At 34.1% G+C, this 18551-nt stretch overlaps 2 protein-coding genes across 4 annotated transcripts; both read left to right on the top strand.

Moving 5' to 3' along the window:
- The first annotated feature begins 7938 nt into the window (after positions 1–7938).
- LOC18588167 (uncharacterized) lies at positions 7939–10625 on the top strand. Of its 3 annotated transcripts, none has more exons than XM_018126615.2 (4): positions 7940–8835; positions 9678–9812; positions 9996–10063; positions 10198–10625. In XM_018126615.2, exons 1-4 carry the CDS (start codon positions 8200–8202, stop codon positions 10313–10315), a joined length of 957 nt encoding a protein of 318 aa, XP_017982104.2. In that variant the 5' UTR covers positions 7940–8199; the 3' UTR covers positions 10316–10625. The 3 variants fall into 3 exon arrangements, with proteins under 3 accessions (XP_007012452.3, XP_017982104.2, XP_017982105.2); XM_018126616.2 differs by having other exon boundaries at positions 7948–8835; positions 9678–9776; XM_007012390.3 differs by lacking the exon at positions 9996–10063 and having other exon boundaries at positions 7939–8835; positions 9678–9776.
- Positions 10626–12769: 2144 nt separating this feature from the next.
- On the top strand, positions 12770–18060 carry LOC18588166 (G protein alpha subunit 1). Its single transcript, XM_007012385.3, has 14 exons — positions 12770–13298; positions 14197–14367; positions 14499–14571; positions 15196–15233; positions 15338–15427; positions 15586–15663; positions 15798–15905; positions 16089–16190; positions 16369–16424; positions 16743–16877; positions 17005–17098; positions 17194–17253; positions 17336–17415; positions 17493–18060. The coding sequence occupies exons 2-14, from the start codon at positions 14281–14283 to the stop codon at positions 17668–17670; spliced, it is 1179 nt and encodes a 392-aa protein (XP_007012447.3). The 5' UTR covers positions 12770–13298; positions 14197–14280; the 3' UTR covers positions 17671–18060.
- The last annotated feature ends 491 nt before the right edge of the window (positions 18061–18551 follow it).

Here is an 18551-nt window from a genome sequence, read left to right as displayed (position 1 = left end):
TACAATTAAACAATAGAAAGTTTAAAGTGAAAAGTAAGTAATTTTTTGTCTGCAAGCAATTAGACAAACACTAAGTGACTGAATAATTGAAATTTTTTATTTGAGGCTTAAGAATCCACTTGGAAAGAGTAAATATATGTCATAATCACCTGCAAATTTTATTTGGGTTAAGGGGTTTCATGGGCAACTAAGCCTTTCTTGGATTAGGGTCACCAACCGGACAGGCATCAAATTCCAAGAATGTGCTATCTCAACAACATACAATTACTAACAATGATTCTAGAACAATTTGACCATTTCATTCGGCTAACTAATTAACATAAAAACTTAGAACAAATAAACTAATAGAAAGGGTAAGGTGACAAGCATCAAAATTATGTCAAACATGACTTCATGCTGGTAAGATGAAATAAACAATTGGCAAAACATGTTTGCCATGATAACTTGCCTTTTTCTCACTTTGTTAGAGGCTTAATTATATTAGATGGCCTGCTTAAGTAGGTCTTAGATTAATGGAAAATTTTTAACATGAATCCAACAAAAAGCAAATGTTAATTGGCCCTCTAAATCCCCGCCCAGCTATGGTTAATGCCATATTAAAGGTTTAATGCAATAAAATCATGCAACTCATTTTGCTCTAAAAGGTCAAAATGAAAAGGATGAACAAATCAATCTACCCACAACCACCTCACTTGGTCTTCATAGAAAAATTATCAAAGACATTTTCACAATTAACAGTATTCCATTTCCACATGAAATTTGATTATGTTTTTGCTTTTTAATTTTTCAAGTTCTACACAAGCCACTTGTTTCTAACATATGGGTCTTTTGATTTCCACATAAATTCAAACAAAAAATAGTAGTTATCATTAAAGTCTCACAAGTTTTAGGTGAAAGTTATGGAATTATAAAGGGCTCTCTTATTGGAATGGCAACTTCATAAGAAAGTGAAGTTACATGCCAAACTTTTTGAAGGGTCCCTAGCTAGGGTCAGTTATGTTGACATTAATGTTATAAAAACCCTGGAGAGAAACACAGCATGGTTGCCAGGGTGGCCGTGGTTGGTGGCGGCTCTTATCATAAGAAAATTGAGCAAGTAACATATGATTTAATTGAAAACCAGACAAAAACGCTGATAATTGCATCTTTGGGTTTATCATATTCATTGGATATTTCCATCGATGGCCATAAAAGCTTGATAGATGCCAAAAACATATGGCACATATGTATTAGGTGAAGGAGAGGAGCCTCCTATGACTAAAAAGAAAAAAGAAGTGAAGGAGAGGAGTCTCCTTGGTCCAGTCTGGCCTATCTAATTAACATTTCTTTTTCTCCTATCGTTTTCCATGAATGGAAAATCAGGGTTTGTAGTAGGTAACCCAGAGTTCTAGAACTCTATCCGCGTCTCAAAGAAAATGTAGTCACTTGATTTCAGAAACTGAAAATGATATTTTTGGTATCTCTTTTCCAAATATCCAACTGATCTCTTTATTGCTTTTTAATACTTAATTTGGTGTGGTTGCCAACATAGAGGTTGAATTTTAGGTCATTATTTTCCTGTGGGAGTTAGTGGAGCATTTTCTTTAGTTCAACCCCAGATGAGGTAATTTGTACTTAATGCTTGAAAAACAGGGAAATGCCAAATGTGAATTCAAACTAAAAATGTGTACTTAATACTTGTAAAATTTGTCATATTCAAATTTTCTGAACCGACTGCGATCAATTATTCAATAGAGTTAGTTCCATACACAAACCAGAACTTCAAACCAGTAATAATGGGCAAATCTCCACGTGTCTCATTGGTGTGTTTAGGGAATTATAAAAGGAGCTACTTTTCTTTGAGCGGAGATCATGTCTCCCTCTTCTTTCTGTTCCCTCCGCAGCATTCGAAAAAACCTTTTCTTTCTTTCTTTCTTTCTTTTTTTTTTTTTTTTTGGTTTCATTGATGATTAGATGAACACCAAAAGCTGGATTTTTTGACTATACAAATTATGCATGTATCAAGCTAGTTTTCGGACTAGACTTCATGCTGCCTGTGTTGCTGTTCATTGGAATATTAATAGAGATTTCATTATATTTTGTCAAAGGAATGAAGTGAGTTAGGTAGTTAGCTAAGGTTGTTGAGATTCTTTCCTTCTTCTTCTTCTTCTCTTCATCCTAGAGGTTCAGTGAATGACAAGTTTTCAAGATAACAGCTAGCTCATGTTTACTTCCCTGAGTTTAATAATTGTAAGGAAAACTGATGGAAAGTTTGATTGTGTTCATTGACAGTACCCCAGCATGGAGGAAAAGATGTCCACGTCACCCTTTGCAACAGGAATTATCGTCTAGCATGACAATCCATCCTGCTTATTAAAAAAAAATGGGGTATATCCAACAACAAAATTCTCTCCTTGAAGCTTTGACATCTCATTTGTCTAGTTTTAGTTTAATAAACAGGGCAGATTAGTTTAAGCTGTGTGCCCTTGCACCTCAACTAAATAGTTTTTTTTTTTCTTCCTATTTTAAGAAAATAAAAATAAAAAGCTAAACAAAACCCTCAAAGAAAATCGTGGTCATGCCAACACACCATGAAACCGAGTAGATCATTAACCTGCAAAATTGCCTAGTCTGACCTGTCAGGTCATCAAAGATGTGTGCAAATTTAATTCAAGATGATAAAAATAATGCATTGCCCTCCAACAAAATTCCTCCTGATTACTTAAAAAGAAATTTCCAATGTGCATTTTCAGGTAATTTAAACCCATAACATAAGTGGATAATTCACGTGTCAAATCATGCCCTTCCTGTGTTGCGGGATAATTGATACAGAGAGCTGGCTGTCCTTTTTCTTTCTCCCTGCAACAGTCTGAAAAGAGACTTTGGATGGATTCATCAATGATTAGATGAACTCAAAGATATCGAATTTTGACCATATAGAAATTGTTCATGTATCTGGCAGCTCCAGCTTGATGAAATTCTTCAGGTTATACCTAAGGTTGATGAGATTCTTCTTCCTTAATTTTTTTTTTTTTCTGGTGAAAGGTTAAGTACAGTGAATGGCAAGATTCAGTGAACAGATTACACGGGTTATATATACTTGGATAACTTTGGTAACCAAAAGGAAGCTGGTGTATGTTTGATGTGTTCAATAATTGATTCTCCCCGCATGGGGAAGGAAAAAATATTGTCACATAAATTCTGCCGGAGCTTATCATTGTTCCTTAATTGTCTAGCATGACAATCTGTCATGCCTGCCCACCAAAAAATAATGGCTACATACATGAGAGCTTTGACTTCCCCTACAATATCTCACTTGTTTTTGTGGATAACATTTTCTAATCTGATCTCTTGTCTCCCTAAGAACCTGACTTGGTCAATTAACTTAATCAAAATGATAATTAGGTTCACTTATACCAGCATAAGCACCTAAGCACTATTGTCTTTAATTTCGGTAATTATGTATTTTTTCCATCCATTATTCCACATCACTAATCTTGCAGTTTGCTTGTGGTATCATATTTGAGCTGAGCTTCCATGTATGTAAGCCATCATAATTAAGCCAGAAAATTTTCATGTAGTCTTATTGTTTCACAATTAAGGTTTAGAGCACTGCTGTTCCGTTTGAATCTTTTACAGTTCAGTAAAGTGATTAACTACTCAAATTGACAAGTGATGTAAATAAATTCACATTTCAAGAGTATTTATTCATTGTGAGTATTGTTCATCTCAAAAGCATTTTTGTGTAATTTCTTTTGAAAGGCACATTTCTGCAGAATTTAACATGCTTTACCTGCCTCCATCGTTATATGTATTTCTGCAATAAAATGGTATCATTCATAGGTAAAAAGTCTTTTCACACCATCCAAAGAAGCAGAAATTTTCTGCTAGAGTTTACAAGAGTAACAGTATCAGCAAATCAAACAAATTACACAGAGCTAGTATGTTGCAATGCAGACCCCAGCTTTCACATAGTCTGTTTTGCGGCTTATCGGCAATATCAGGCAAGCTTGTAATCTTGATTCCAACGTCGTCCACAGCATGTTGGAGCAGATTCTTGCTAGAATATTTGCAAGTATTCCTTGTTTCTTGTAAAGTGCGTTCTTGTGATAGAAAAGGGAAGCATTGCAAATAAGTACAAAGATGTATTGGAAGCGACGGGAGGAAAATTGGAATATTTTCAAACATACTGAGTATCGTGACAGGTGGAAGAAAACAAGAAGAGAATAAGTAGAGAATGTATAAAAGGGCTATAGAGAGAAGCTCTGAGTGAGAATAAGGCTGTTTTGAAAAGTCTCTCAAATAAATTGTGAAGGCTCTATATGTAGTGTAAGAAACACCAATTACTTAAGAATGGATTTTAATGCATGTAATGAATAACGGCTTTAATATTGGGTGACCGTTATTGAGTTTTTCATGTTGAGAAGTGATTAAAAATCTATTATATAACTAGTAAAGTAATGGATTTTATAACCGTTTATAACATAATGAGATTTGTTCTTAAGTAGGGAGTAAATGGAAGAGGTATATACAGGAAAAGTTATACAAGAACAATTTAAAGGAAAAACGTGTACGTGAATAAGGATAAGAGATGAAGGTAAAAGGGAAAAACACTTGTACTTTAGGAAAACGTTAAGAAAAAGACTAGATTCATATATGAGCCACCAAGTCAAACTCTCTAAAACATCTCCACATGAAAGTAACCCATGAACCCTACTACTCATTTCGTGTTACTTTTACTGCAATCCGTATGAAGTGGTTATTCTACGTGAAGTAGTGTTTCACTTGGTCTAATTGTTCAGTGTGAAGTATATCTTTACTTGTTCTAGTTGTTCTATATGAAGTGGAGCTTTACTTGTTTTAATTGTTTTATGTGAAGTAGTACTTCACTTGTAATTGTTGTTTTTATTATTTTCTATATAATATTACACGGTAAAATAATTTTTTAAAGAATAGGTATTAACCAAAATCAACTATTTACACTCTCCAAGTATAATATATGTAAGCAGATCAAGAGAGTTAAAGAAGAAAGGATGCAAGTGATCTCCCCGTGAAAGTCTGTTAAGAGTAGAGGTTGACAATTAAACTTTACTACCAATGTTTTTCGATAATCATATTAAAGAATTGAGATAGTTCTATTTTGGTGGTTAATTAGAAATATAGAGGAAAAGCTTCCAAAACAAAATTCAATCTTTGTCGCAGCTTCTTTCAAGTCATTGCTACCAATCCTAATCAGTATGCATGTTCATGTGTAAACAGTGTTGAAAATTGAGGTCAAGCTTGGGTAATTGCTGACAATTAATTTGCTTTGTTGGTGGCTATGTTGGCCATTACTCTTAGGTAGCTTCTTTATTTATATATGTGAAGTTCATGGACATGTGGTTATTTCTAGTTTATGAAATTGTACCATGAACTGATAGTTAAGTGTAACATGGTAATGCATGCCACTATATTTAGTTTTATTTTCTTTTCTTCATGTATTATTTAGATATTATTAATGAATTTGTGTTAGCTTTTTCTAAATTTTCTAATATGGTATCAGAGCACTTTAAAGGATTTTACGAGGCTGAGAAAGCAAAAAATCACTAACTGTTTTCTTTTTGAAAATCTTCATTCTCAAGTTCTTAAAATAGAACACCATAATCATGTCTTCCTCAAGCTTTCATGTCATTGCTTTACCTGTGTTTACAGGAGAAAATTATGACATCTGGCCCGTGAAGATAAAGGCATATATCTTAGAGCCTTCGATTTATGAGAGGTTGTGGAGGTGGAAAGTGAGTCACCATAATAGAGATCTAACCCCATAGTGGTGCAGGTGAAGTAATATAGCGAGAAAGTGGCAAAAAGATTTAAGACTCTCTCTATCATCCATTCGGCTGTGTCATATGCTATTTCACAAGAATAATGACTTATGAATCACCTAAAAATGCTTGGGATCACCTAAAAAAGGAGTTTCATGACAACAAGAGGACCCATCATATGCAAGCCTTAAATCTCCATAGAGAGTTCAAGATGTTGAGGATGAAGAATGAAGAGAATATTAAAGAATACATTGACAAGATTATAAAGCTAGCTAATAAACACAGATTGTCGTGAGCAAGATTCTGGTAAGTCTCCTTGCAAAACTTGAGGCTAAGATATCCTCACTCGAGGACTCTAAAAATATTGCTCAATTGACAATTACTACGCTTGAAAACGCCTTCCAAGCTCAAGAATAAAGACAAGCTATTCAGAATGATGAACATGTGGAGGGTGCTTTTAAGGTTAGGAGTCAAGATAAAGAAGTGGGTAATAATCAACGAAGGAATGACCAAGACCAAAAGAATGATAGAGGAAACAATGATGGAAAACAATGGAAATTGTGCTCCTATTGCAAAAAATAAAATCATATAGAGAAATTTTGTTAGTTCTGTCCTAATGTGAAATGTCAATATTGCAATCAAATGGGGCACATTGATAAGATTTGCCAAAACAGAGGTATATGCAACGAAGAAAATGTTATAGTCGTTAAGGAGAAAAAAGACTATAATGAGGTGTTATTCTGAAAAACAGATTTGTATGGATGTTGTGTGAGTTAACCAAGCTCAACTTTTTGGAAGTGTGTTGAAAATTGAGGTTAAGCTTGGAGAGTTACTGTCAGTTAATTTGTTTTGTTTTGTGGCCATGTTGGCCATTACTCTTAGGTAGTTTCCTTATTCATATATGTGAAGTTCATGGACAAGTGGTTATTTTTAATTTGTGAAATTGTACCATGAATTAACAGTTACGTGTAATATGGTCATGCTTGCCATTACTTTCAGTTTTATGTCCTTTTCTTCATGTATTATTAAATAGTTTTCTTTTTTTTTTATTTAAGGTCGATAGACACCATTAATAAATTTGTGTGAACTTTCTCGAATTTTTTAACAAATTGAACCAAGTTATATACTAGTAGGAGATCACTCCTCAATGATACGAGTTAGAGTTAATTACTAGTAAGTTTAGTTACTCCCAGGGGTGGGGCCTCATATGGCACCCTAAAATTTTAAATTTTTTTTTCAAGTTTGATTAAAGTATGAGTCGGTTGAAAACATTTAACAAATTCTTTAAAAGAAAATATACAAATCGTCTAAATGATTCTACACTTGAGTCATTAAGTCTTCATATTTCAATTCATGAACAAAAGTAATATGAATCAAAATATCTAACACTCAATCCTAAAAAAATGAATTTTTTCGATACATAATTTTTAATTGATAAATTTGAATTCAGAAAATATAATTGATCACAACTTTTTTAAAAAACTATTGTAAGTTTTTTTTTCTTGATTTATATGCTGTAAAAATTTATTTTTTATTAACAATATTTTGATTATTGATTATGTTCAATATATTAATTTTTAAAATTTTTAATTTTTATTCATCGGTTTTTTATCTTTTAAAAAAGCCAAAACACAAAGGAAAAAGTAGCTATATTTGTAAACTAAGAAAGGATTAATATGCTGAAAGTGATGATCCATGCACTCGCCATAAATTTGATGGAAGCCAGACCTGCTAACATGATTATGGCTGGTGCTAATCAATCTGAAGACCCCAGAAGCAGAATGTCCCTGCAGGTTGGTGTGTAAAATAATTTATCATGTTTTAGTGATGGGGAAAATTTCCATGACAGAACCCGTACATACTGTAGTAATGAAAATTATGTTCTGGTCCTAGGCAACCAATATTGCAACCTATCTACAGTATATTATTTGGTGTAAAGAACGGTCATGCAAAGATACAATGGACACATCTCGGAGCCTCTCAATGCTTTCTGATTATAAAATTAAATGGTGTCGGGAGAGTTTGGTGAGCGGGTCACCATCGCCTCCCGCACAAAGGAACCAACCAAACCAACCCATACTGCCTCTATTTATTTCTATAACACGAAATGTCCTCCAAGGTTTTCCACTCTTTCCAAATGGAGTTAGATTTGTTGATAAACAACAAAGAAATTGACAATGATCTTGTATGCAATTATTTCATACAGAAAGGCACTTTTAATTTGTTTTCATTACCTTCGTTTTCTAGTGATTTTATTATTCAAATAAAGGAAACAATCACAAACCCTGAACAAGGAAAAATGTTGTCAGTGCCTTTCCAAATAAATAGGTTCCCAAAAGAGTCAATACCAACTCACCCCCCTGCTTTCTTTCCCTTTCATGGCTTAGCCTGAAACCTTTCTCTATACCAAGCGACAGTCATGGCACCCTCCTTTCTCAGCTTTGCCTCCTTATACGGCGTCTATCTCCGCCGCTGCTTTGCCAGCTCTGGCCTCACTTCTCAATCCACCGACATTGACGACGAGACCACCATCCACTTGTGGGCACCAAAGCCCGATCAAACAACCCAGGAACGAAAACCCGTGTTGGTTTTGCTTCACGGCTTCGGTCCGAGCGCTATCTGGCAATGGCGCCGACAGGTCCAGTTCTTTACCCCTTACTTCCAAGTCTACGTCCCTGACCTGATCTTTTTCGGGAATTCCATGACAAAGTCCAAGGAAAGGTCCGAGGTTTTCCAGGCCGTTTCGGTTGGGAAGTTGATGGAGAAGCTCCAAGTGAAGAAATACCACGTCATGGGGACGAGCTATGGAGGGTTCGTGGCGTACCATATGGCGAAAATGTGGCCGGACAAGGTGGAGAAAGTGGTGATTGCGAGCTCTGGAGTTAACATGAGCAAAGCAGATAACATGGCCTTGCTGAAGAGATCCAATTTGGAGAACATCGAGGACTTCATGCTTCCGGAGACGGCTACTCAGTTAAGGACTTTAACTCGTTTGGCTGTGTCCAAGCGTATGATCGCCATGATTCCCGATTTTTTCTTGAATGACTTTGTCAACGTAAGTTTTTACTTTTGCCTCGTTTCTAGATACGAAACAGTTTCGTAGTGACATATTAAAAATTGAATTATTTAACAAAGAAAACGGCTGAGAAGTGGCCTCTTCTGCGTATAACTATGAATTGCGAGATGCCCTTTTGCTCAGTAGCATATATATTAATTCTTCGCCTTGTGCAAACTAGTTGACAACAATAATATCTCGGAAGCTAGCAGATAATCCATAATCCTGGTACTGCCTTACTCTGGAAGAAAATGATTCGTGAATAATTCTGTTTCTTTAATGAGATAAAGTATATAATAATTTATATGTTTTTTCTGGAAAATGAGACAAATATTACAAAGTGGGGTCTGGAAGAATCTTTACTAGATTTGAATTTGGACCTTTGCTAAAATGAACATAATCAGACGGATGGAGGAAGAAGGGGAAGAGTTCCTTCCTGTAACGCAATCTTTGCATTTTACTATCATATATGCACATAAAGAATGTGGCCCATGTTCACTTTAGTATCAAGGGGAGCATATATGTGTTTCCCTTTCCAGGAAAGTTTGTCCGAATGCAAAGGTTTCTTGATCACTTATTTGTTTCTTCATTAGCTTTTCTGGAATCTGGGTTCCACTCTTCCATTATTTCTAGTTTAAATCTTAGCCATGGACCTAAGCTAGTAGGGCAATTTTTGTTTTTGGTTTTCAGATTTCGTAAGTGTAATGTCTCTGTCTATTTAAGGAAACGAAAGATCCAACAGTTTTGGTCATGGGCTACTATCTGACATATATAAATGGAAGCTGTCATTTCCAATATCACTTTACTTATTTATTAATTTCTAATATTTCATGCAAATGCAGCAATTGTACTCAGAGAACAGGAAGGAGAAGTTGGAACTTCTAAAGGGTGTGACCCTTGTTCAGGGTGATGACACAGTCAAGCTTGCTCCACTTCAGCAGGTTCATCCACCGCCATTTTCACACAACATTCCAAATGTCTGCAAATTTCCCTGTTCATATCAATTTTACCAACAGCAACCTGACCTAGTAATAGTATCAAGATTAAAAATTCAAATATCTATATTATAGTTAAGCACATGATACTAACAATATCTTTTAACTTTCACTGAGTGTTGATATTTTGCTGCTTAACGTTTCCATTTGCCTGTTAATAATTAGGATGTCCTTTTAGTTTGGGGAGATCAAGACCAGATTTTCCCTTTGAAGATGGCTTATGAACTCAAGGAGTATGCACTACACCCCTACTTGGATTGGATTCACTCCTCAAATTATTATTTCATAATTATTAATGTATTATATATTTTACTAAGCCTAAGCTGTTAGCTTGTATAATGAAGTTTCTGGCTATTTGGGATTTCAGACTTCTTGGGAAGCAGGCGAGGCTGGAAGTAATACCGAACACATCTCACGTACCCCAGATTGAGAACTCAGCACAGTTCAACAACATTGTCAAAGGCTTCCTATGCGGTTCCTTTTGATTATATGCTATCATCAATTCCCTATAAAATTGTAAATTTCCATGTAATGTTGTTGGAATAATATTCAAGGAAGCCTCTACTCCCTAGCTAAATTCTTAGATTTTGAATTACTAATGGCGCCTGCTGGTAGCTAGGTTCCAAGGTTGCATCTGGTGGCAAACTACCTAAGTGGCTTTTGATATCTTGACAGGTTTGAGTGTTAAGGTTGGCTATAAGCTGACGAGGCTGGAATTTTTCAGACTGATGTTAGTAACCATTGTTTACTATTATCTGTCTTTTAGTGAGAAATGCTAGTATTATTAAAACATTACTGTCTCTTGTCTTTTTAATGCAAGTAGGGATAACTCAATTATCAATTATAAGTTAACTCTGTCATTTTTACCAGTATTTACATCTAAATGAGGCCTGGGACTTTAGCTCAACGGCTCATGGAGTCATGTCCTCTCTCTTACCCGCCTGGTCAAGATACATTCCCTGAATTGAGCCTTTTCAAAAAGGGTATTCATCCCCAATTACAAAATAAAGACTTTAAAGAATTCTAGAAGGTCTAATATTTTAAAAAAATTAAATAACGTTTTATAGTTTTATTATATTTAATTAAATTTTTATATTTTTATTTTAATATAAATAAATTTTTATATTTTTATTTTGAATCAAATAAAGTCTTTATGATTAATAATTAACTTACTCCAAATACTATTGTCGTTTTATATCGTATGACGTTGACGCGACATATTAATATAGCATAATTAATGATATGTGATATATTGACATATCATAATTAATGATAATATGACTTGTTAATTTTAACATGATATAATGTTGGTATTTTTCACTCTCTACATCAACATTATATCAATGTCATATGGATAAAAAAATAACAAATATCATTTTTACTAATGACAATTAATCAATTATTAGTTATAAAAGTTTATTTGAATCAAAATAAAAATATAAAAACTTGATTAAAGTGATAAAAAATATAAAAAATTATTTAAAATTTTTTAGCATTATGCTATTCTAAAACGACTCAATTTAATCTTAATTCGACTTTAGAACTTAAGATTCTCAAATAGTGGATACTTTGAATCATTTGTTATAGGACCTTATTTGGTCTTTTATTCTTCAAACCCATTTTGTATAAAAAATTATAGCAAATTATACTCAGTAGTTTCCAAAATTTGAAACACATTATTTTTTATTTATATGTTGTAACCTTAATCGAAAAATCTCAATTTTTTGTTGAACATGAAAAGAATTTTGAAATTGTTTTTGGACATTTTTTTTTATTTGTGGTTAATTTTAGAGGTGTTTTTGTATTTTAGATTATTTTTTAGAGTATTTTTTGAAAATTAAAATTTTAATCTGAAAATTTTTTAGGAGAAGGAAAGAACATTTTAGAGAGAAAAGGAAAAGGGATAAAAAATTGAAAAAAAAAATTATTGGACAATAAAATATAATACAAAATGATGTATAATATATTTGCACCCAAACATTTGATTTATAAATTGGTGTATGATCTTTTTATTTGAAAAGTAAGATTTGAATTCGAATATTTGATTCGTTAATTGGTACATGATTTTCTTACTTAAAAAGTAGGATTCGAATTATAATTTCTATATGATTAAAATCCTCCTTCCCAAATTATAAAAAAAATGTCATGTATATTTTTGTACTCTAAACTTTTTTTTTTCTAACTCGCCTAAACAAAATATTTTACAAAATAATTTTTATTCAAATATCAACCAAAAAATAAAATATTGTGACAAAATTCAACCCTATTATAATGCTAAATTTGATATTTAACTCAAAAATTGAACATAATCAATTTCGAAACAAAAATACTAAAAATAAATTAAAAATATTTCAATAACAAAAACATTCAAAACCCCATCCCTTAATTTGTATTCTTTGAATAAACAGTTTTAAATATGTGAACTAAAAGTTTGAATCTTCTTTTTTAATTATCTATAATATTCAGCTAATAAGTTAAATGATTGAAATCAAAAAATTGAAAATAACAAATCCACGAGTTGAAATATCGAACTCTACAAATTCTACAAACTCAACAAATAGAATAACATATATATATTTCCCTATCATGGGAAATTTGTTCTGTCTATTAATTTATTAACAAGTCTTTGTTTATTAAAATAATTAACGTGTTACATCTTGTTCTTTTCAATTACGCAAGTACTTAATTTGTATAAATAGAATACTAGAGAATTGGTCCAAAAATATCTTTTCAAAGATTGAAAAAATAAATGGAATAATGGCATTCTAAATTACCCAACAAGACAAGAAGAAAAGTGAAACCCATTTCTTTGTTTTTCTTTTTTTTTTTTTTTAAATAATCAATAAAAGTCTATTTCTTTGGTCAAAATATGGGAAGATACTCGAGACTTTCTGAACACAGAGAACCAGAGAGAAAAGCAAAGGAAAAAGAAAGCAGTAGGAGCAGTAGCAGCAGCAGCTGCTGCCGCAGAAGAGTCTAGTCTAAGCGCGTACATGTATTTTCCCAAGACACCCTTTCGCTCATACTATACTATACATACTAATATAAATAGAAGGTGTTTCTTTTTATTTTTTCTGTTGCTATTATTTGAAGGTACACATCTTTCCAACTTTGACTGAAGATAGAGAGAAAGAGAAGGCAGCCAAAGCCAAAGCCTCTGCAGCTTTCGGCGCTCTTTCTTTCTTTGCTTCCTTGCTCCTCTTTCTCTCTTCTTCCTTGCCTCTCTAACATCTCTTCCTTTTTATTTATATTCACATTTTCACACTCGAACTTAAACAAAGTTTCAAACATTTTTTATTACAGCTAATAAAATAACATATCCATACTTAGCAAAAAAACAAAGCAAAAGCTTTTTTCTTTTTAACTCTCTCTTTCTCTCTCTGGTTGCTTGCCCTGCCCCAATTGTCCAAATCTAAAGCCAACCCTTCTACTCCATCAACCCCACCAGACGTCTCTTCTTGTTATTGGGTAAGTTCTTTTTTTTTTTTTTTGCGTTTTGTTGAAGTTTCAATCTTTTTCTTTTTCTTTAGATCTTTTGGTTTCTTTGGCTTGAATTTGAAGATCTCTTTGTTGGTTTTGTGGTGATTAGATCAGGGGGATTTTAGCTATGCTCATTTGCTGTTTTAATTGTTTTAGCATTTGTATTTTCTTTTTTTCTCAAGTATGTGGCTGTTTCCACTGATTTTTAACGACTGTTTTGAAGTGAAAGTTTTCTGGTAGACTAAAACGGTGAACAGCTAAGATTTGTAGCACTTGCTAAATTGGTGGGCTATGAAGTGCAGTGAGACTGTAATTTCAGCTTGTTTGATAAAATTGAGCACTTTAGTTTGTATAATCTGTTTATAATCTTACGGAAAAGTTGGGGAAGATGAGAATTATGCGGTGAAGGAGGGTGGTAAAGTCCAAATCTTAGTAAACATCCAAAGGAGGGTATATTGATTATGTGGGTAAATGGTGAATACAAAATATGGACATTCATGTATAGTGTATTAATTGTTCTCTACGACGTGGACATGTGTCTTCACTGTCATGTTCCCATTAAATTTGTAGATTCACGTGAAGTGACAAGGAATTGATCACTGTTCTTAAATCTGGGTAAGAATTTAATCAAATGATATGCTCATAATCCATGTTTGTACTTTTTTTGAATGTTTTGGCTGCAGTCATATGGGTTTGTTTCATAACTGGATTTCAGGCAATTTAATCGATGTTTGAGGACTATTATTCATAGATCATAATTTTTCTTATGATTTGTCAGCTTGCTTGCTAGAAAGTTTCTGAAGTTGATTTAAGTAGTTTCTTGATTTTTGACTCTAGGATCTCTTAGGGGGGAGACATCTCTAATCATTGTTGGCTTTCTGCTTAGGTTGGCTTAAATGCATTATTCGCAAATATTATAGGAGGCAAGGGCACATAAGACACCTTGTGGAGCTTGATACATGCATCTTCTATGCTGTCTACTGTTCTAGAGAATATGGGCTTACTCTGCAGCAAGAACCGTCATTACACTGAAGCAGATGCTGAGGAGAACGCACAGGTAAAGTACAGTTTACATATATAGTCTGTTACCCTTTTAGAGAGTACAACTGGATGAACACTCTGGATTTGGTTTTGTTATTTATATGGTAATTAGGCTTCAGTTTAATTTCTAGATTTATGCATTTGCAGGCAGCAGAAATTGAAAGGAGAATTGAACAAGAAACAAAGGCTGAAAAGCATATCCAGAAGCTTCTACTACTTGGTGTGTATAACTAAGATTTTGTTCCTTATTGTCCTTTTTGTTTGCAAATTACGAGTTGTTCACTTCTGTATCTGACAGTATTAACTTCTCAAACTTATGTTTGATTGGTTGAAGACATCAGGTGGCATCATCATGGTTTTTATTCAGCAGTACGCAAAAATTACAAGAATGAAATGATTTTATTGAATGTTCCATGCTTTTATTTGTTTGGGTATGGAAACTGTTCTGCTTAGTTGAGGTTCTTGAGGATGTGGATATTGCATACCAGTCTCATCAAATGCTTTGGTTGTATTGATGGGCTGCATTGCGTGTTTTTTATTTGTTTCTCAACCTAGACTTTGGCAAGTAGTAACACAGAGCATATAGAATTGCTATAAGATGGGCATTGGGTGCTTGATATATTTCTTATTCCTGACTTCAGAGTCAAAGAATATTTGGTCAATAAATTCTTCACAATTCGGATAAGCAGTTGAGCACCTTAAACTGTGTTTACTGACATTGTTCAATGAATATTGTTTTTCTTTATTTTTCCATGTTCTTTGAATGCTAGTGACTCTCTAACCCCCTCCCCTTTTCTTTTTTGGATTGCTTCATAAATGATTCAAATATTCTTTTGTTTTAAAGGTGCTGGTGAATCTGGGAAGTCAACCATTTTTAAGCAGGCAAGACAGATTAATTGGCCCTTTGTTGAATTGTATTTCATGCTTGTTGACAATGCTGACATGATATGTGTTTCTCCTTTTTATTCTACACGACTTGTGTGCAGATAAAGCTTCTGTTTCAAACTGGTTTTGACGAGGCAGAGCTAAAGAGCTATATCCCAGTCATCCATGCCAACATCTATCAGACTATAAAAGTACGCAATACCTGAAAAGGGTGTGTTGGTTATTTCCCTTTTGTATAATATAAATATATAATGGTGTCTGGTGTCAGTTATCTATGATGAGAAATTTTATCTGTTATGAGATGAGCTTTTATCTATGTTTCTAAATTATGCTTTGCGTGGTTCAACAGATATTGTATGATGGATCAAAGGAATTTGCTCAAAATGGTGCATGCTCTTCCAAATATGTTTTGTCCAGTGAAAATAAGGTTTGAAGTGATCAATTTTCTGCTTCATTGTATTTGTATAGTTTATTAAAGAGCATTGTGATTCTTTTCTTCCTTTTTTTAAGTTTTCTAATCTTTGTTCAAAATCTTAACATAAAATTTCCATTCTCTATCAGGTTATTGGAGAGAAACTATCAGAAATTGGAGGCAGATTGGATTATCCACGTCTAAATAGAGAACTTGCACATGACATAGAAACTGTGTGGAAAGATTCTGCAATTCAGGTAACTGCTGCTGTATCTAGAAGATATAAGCTGATTGTGCCTAGCTCCATTGCTTAGTTTTGTATTTTTAGTGTTCTTTTTATTCGGGCCGGTGGTTGGGTGGGAATTTACTCAATCTGTTGAAATAAGAAGGTTTATTTTTGATGGAGCGTGTTAGTACTTATTCACTCCATGTACTTGTAGGAAACCTATGCTCGCAGTAATGAACTTCAAGTTCCAGATTGTGCGCATTATTTCATGGAAAATTTGCAAAGATTGTCTGATGCAAATTATATTCCAACGAAGGTATCTATAATTTGCAATGTTTCTTTCTTATGGAAGTTGTAGTAGCATGTAATGGCCAAAAAATAAAACAATTATCATATGAATGAATTAATACCTCTTGATAAGATTAGCATGCATGATACAGCAAACAGGGAAAATGAAATTTTTACATGCTTCCTAATCTACTTTCCTATTGCAGGAGGATGTTCTATATGCAAGAGTTCGTACAACTGGTGTTGTAGAAATCCAGTTCAGGTGAATTGTGTTTCTGCCTATTCTTTCCTTTGCCTTTGCATGTGCATTAATGTAAGAACTAGGTTAGCCATAATAAACAGGCATGTATTCTTGCCTTCTAGACATCTGATTTACTAATTTCAGATTTATATACTTATATAGAGAAATTCAAATAGGTGCTTAATCAGGTGTTTATGTTTGACATGATCTTTGCGCATTATATTTTTGGTAAGGCGACTTAAATTGATGGTTGCATCATAGATGCAGGATTAATTCCTGTCCACATTTACTTTGTTTGGTATATTGATTAGTAACTCATGTTGTCCATGACATCTGCAGCCCTGTGGGGGAAAATAAGAAAAGTGGTGAAGTATATAGACTCTTTGATGTCGGAGGCCAGAGAAATGAGAGAAGGAAATGGATCCATCTTTTTGAAGGAGTTACAGCTGTTATCTTTTGTGTTGCTATTAGCGAGTAAGATCCTTATTGCTTTAGCTTTCTGTAAATTCCCTTCTGTCTGTATGCCTAATATAACTCTTTCTATATCAGAGCATGGTGCCAAAATGCAGATATCTTAACCTGGTAATTTATGGTGTTTTAGGTATGATCAAACTCTCTTTGAGGATGAACAAAAGAACCGTATGATGGAGACAAAAGAACTCTTTGATTGGGTCTTAAAGCAACCATGCTTTGAGGTTTTATGCTATATATGCTCTTTTTGTGTATAGAAGGTTGAGGATTGCTCATAGCTGGAGTTTCTCTTAATGTAAAACTTGTTTCTTTTGTGCAGAACACGTCCTTCATGCTGTTTCTGAACAAATTTGACATATTTGAAAAGAAGGTTCTAAAAGTAAGGCCGCTAGACCTGTATACATATATTGGATGTTGAAAATTTATAATCAGTATGGTCTTTGATGTTCTACATCCTGTAGGTTCCATTAAATGTGTGTGAGTGGTTCAAAGATTACCAGCCAGTTTCTACGGGAAAGCAAGAGATTGAGCATGCATATGAGTAAGCAATTCATCTTCCCATTCTTGCAGAGAAGGAATTTTCATCCTATGACCGTTTTTCATTCTCCTTCTGTTCAGGTTTGTAAAGATGAAATTCGAGGAGTTGTATTTTCAAAGCACAGCCCCTGATCAAGTGGATCGGGTCTTTAAGATCTACAGAACCACTGCCCTTGACCAGAAACTCGTGAAGAAAACTTTCAAACTCGTGGACGAGACTTTGAGACGGAGAAATCTCTTCGAGGCTGGGTTGTTGTGATCCCAGCAACCCATTTGCGAAAGACTGTTCATAATATGAAGAATGTGATCGGATTTGGATGTCCTAAGGCTGGAGGAAACAACCCCATCTGTTTGACTGCTGGCATATCATATCATATCATATTTTCATCACAGGCTAAAGTTTTGGTTTTTCCCATTTTGTTGATCAGTCATCACAAGGTTAAAAGGTGAATTTTTTTTTTCCTTTTTAGATCCCCATGATGCTAAAGACTCTGATTTTGTTTCAGAGGAAAACCTTCCCCAGAGAAATTGTTTTTCCTGTGTGCTTGTTTTCTTCCAGGGTGGGGATCGGATCAGACATATCAAGGAACAAGGAACATGATATTCTTTCTATCCTAGTAATACAACTCATTGTTTATAATGTTTATAATTATTCTTGCCCTACCTTTGTGAGAAATTGGCTAAGAACCGTCCGAACCTGAACCGGCTTCCTTCATGCCTCTATATTTCTATTATTTATCTTTCCTCAGGTCAAATTATGGGTACGACTAAGCTTGAGTACCCTTTTACCTGAAAATCTTCGGTTGGCTGCTGCCTTTGTCGGCTACTTAATTTGTGGACTAAATCATGGAATTTTCGTGGGTGATTGATTAGTTTAGTGGAGAATAAAAGTTTAAGAAGAAAGAAACAACCGCCATCAACCCCCAAGGCCCCAACTCTGTCTTGCGGGGGACCCTCTCGTATCTTTCTTGGAAATTGCTTATCCTTCAACGGTCCACTCTCGTGTCAAACATCTTCTGCCTCCCCTCGGTTTCCCAACGCCCATTTCCTTCTCTTTCTCTTTGTTCACATTCACACCATTCCAAACGCTGCGGCTCCAACCTTTGCTTCTCCTTTCTTTCTTTCTTTTACCCCTAATTC

Source organism: Theobroma cacao, chromosome 9 (assembly GCF_053813885.1).
Source record: "Theobroma cacao isolate CCN51 chromosome 9, ASM5381388v1, whole genome shotgun sequence".
Lineage (NCBI taxonomy): Eukaryota > Viridiplantae > Streptophyta > Magnoliopsida > Malvales > Malvaceae > Theobroma > Theobroma cacao.
This window is presented reverse-complemented; position numbering and strand designations above follow the sequence as displayed.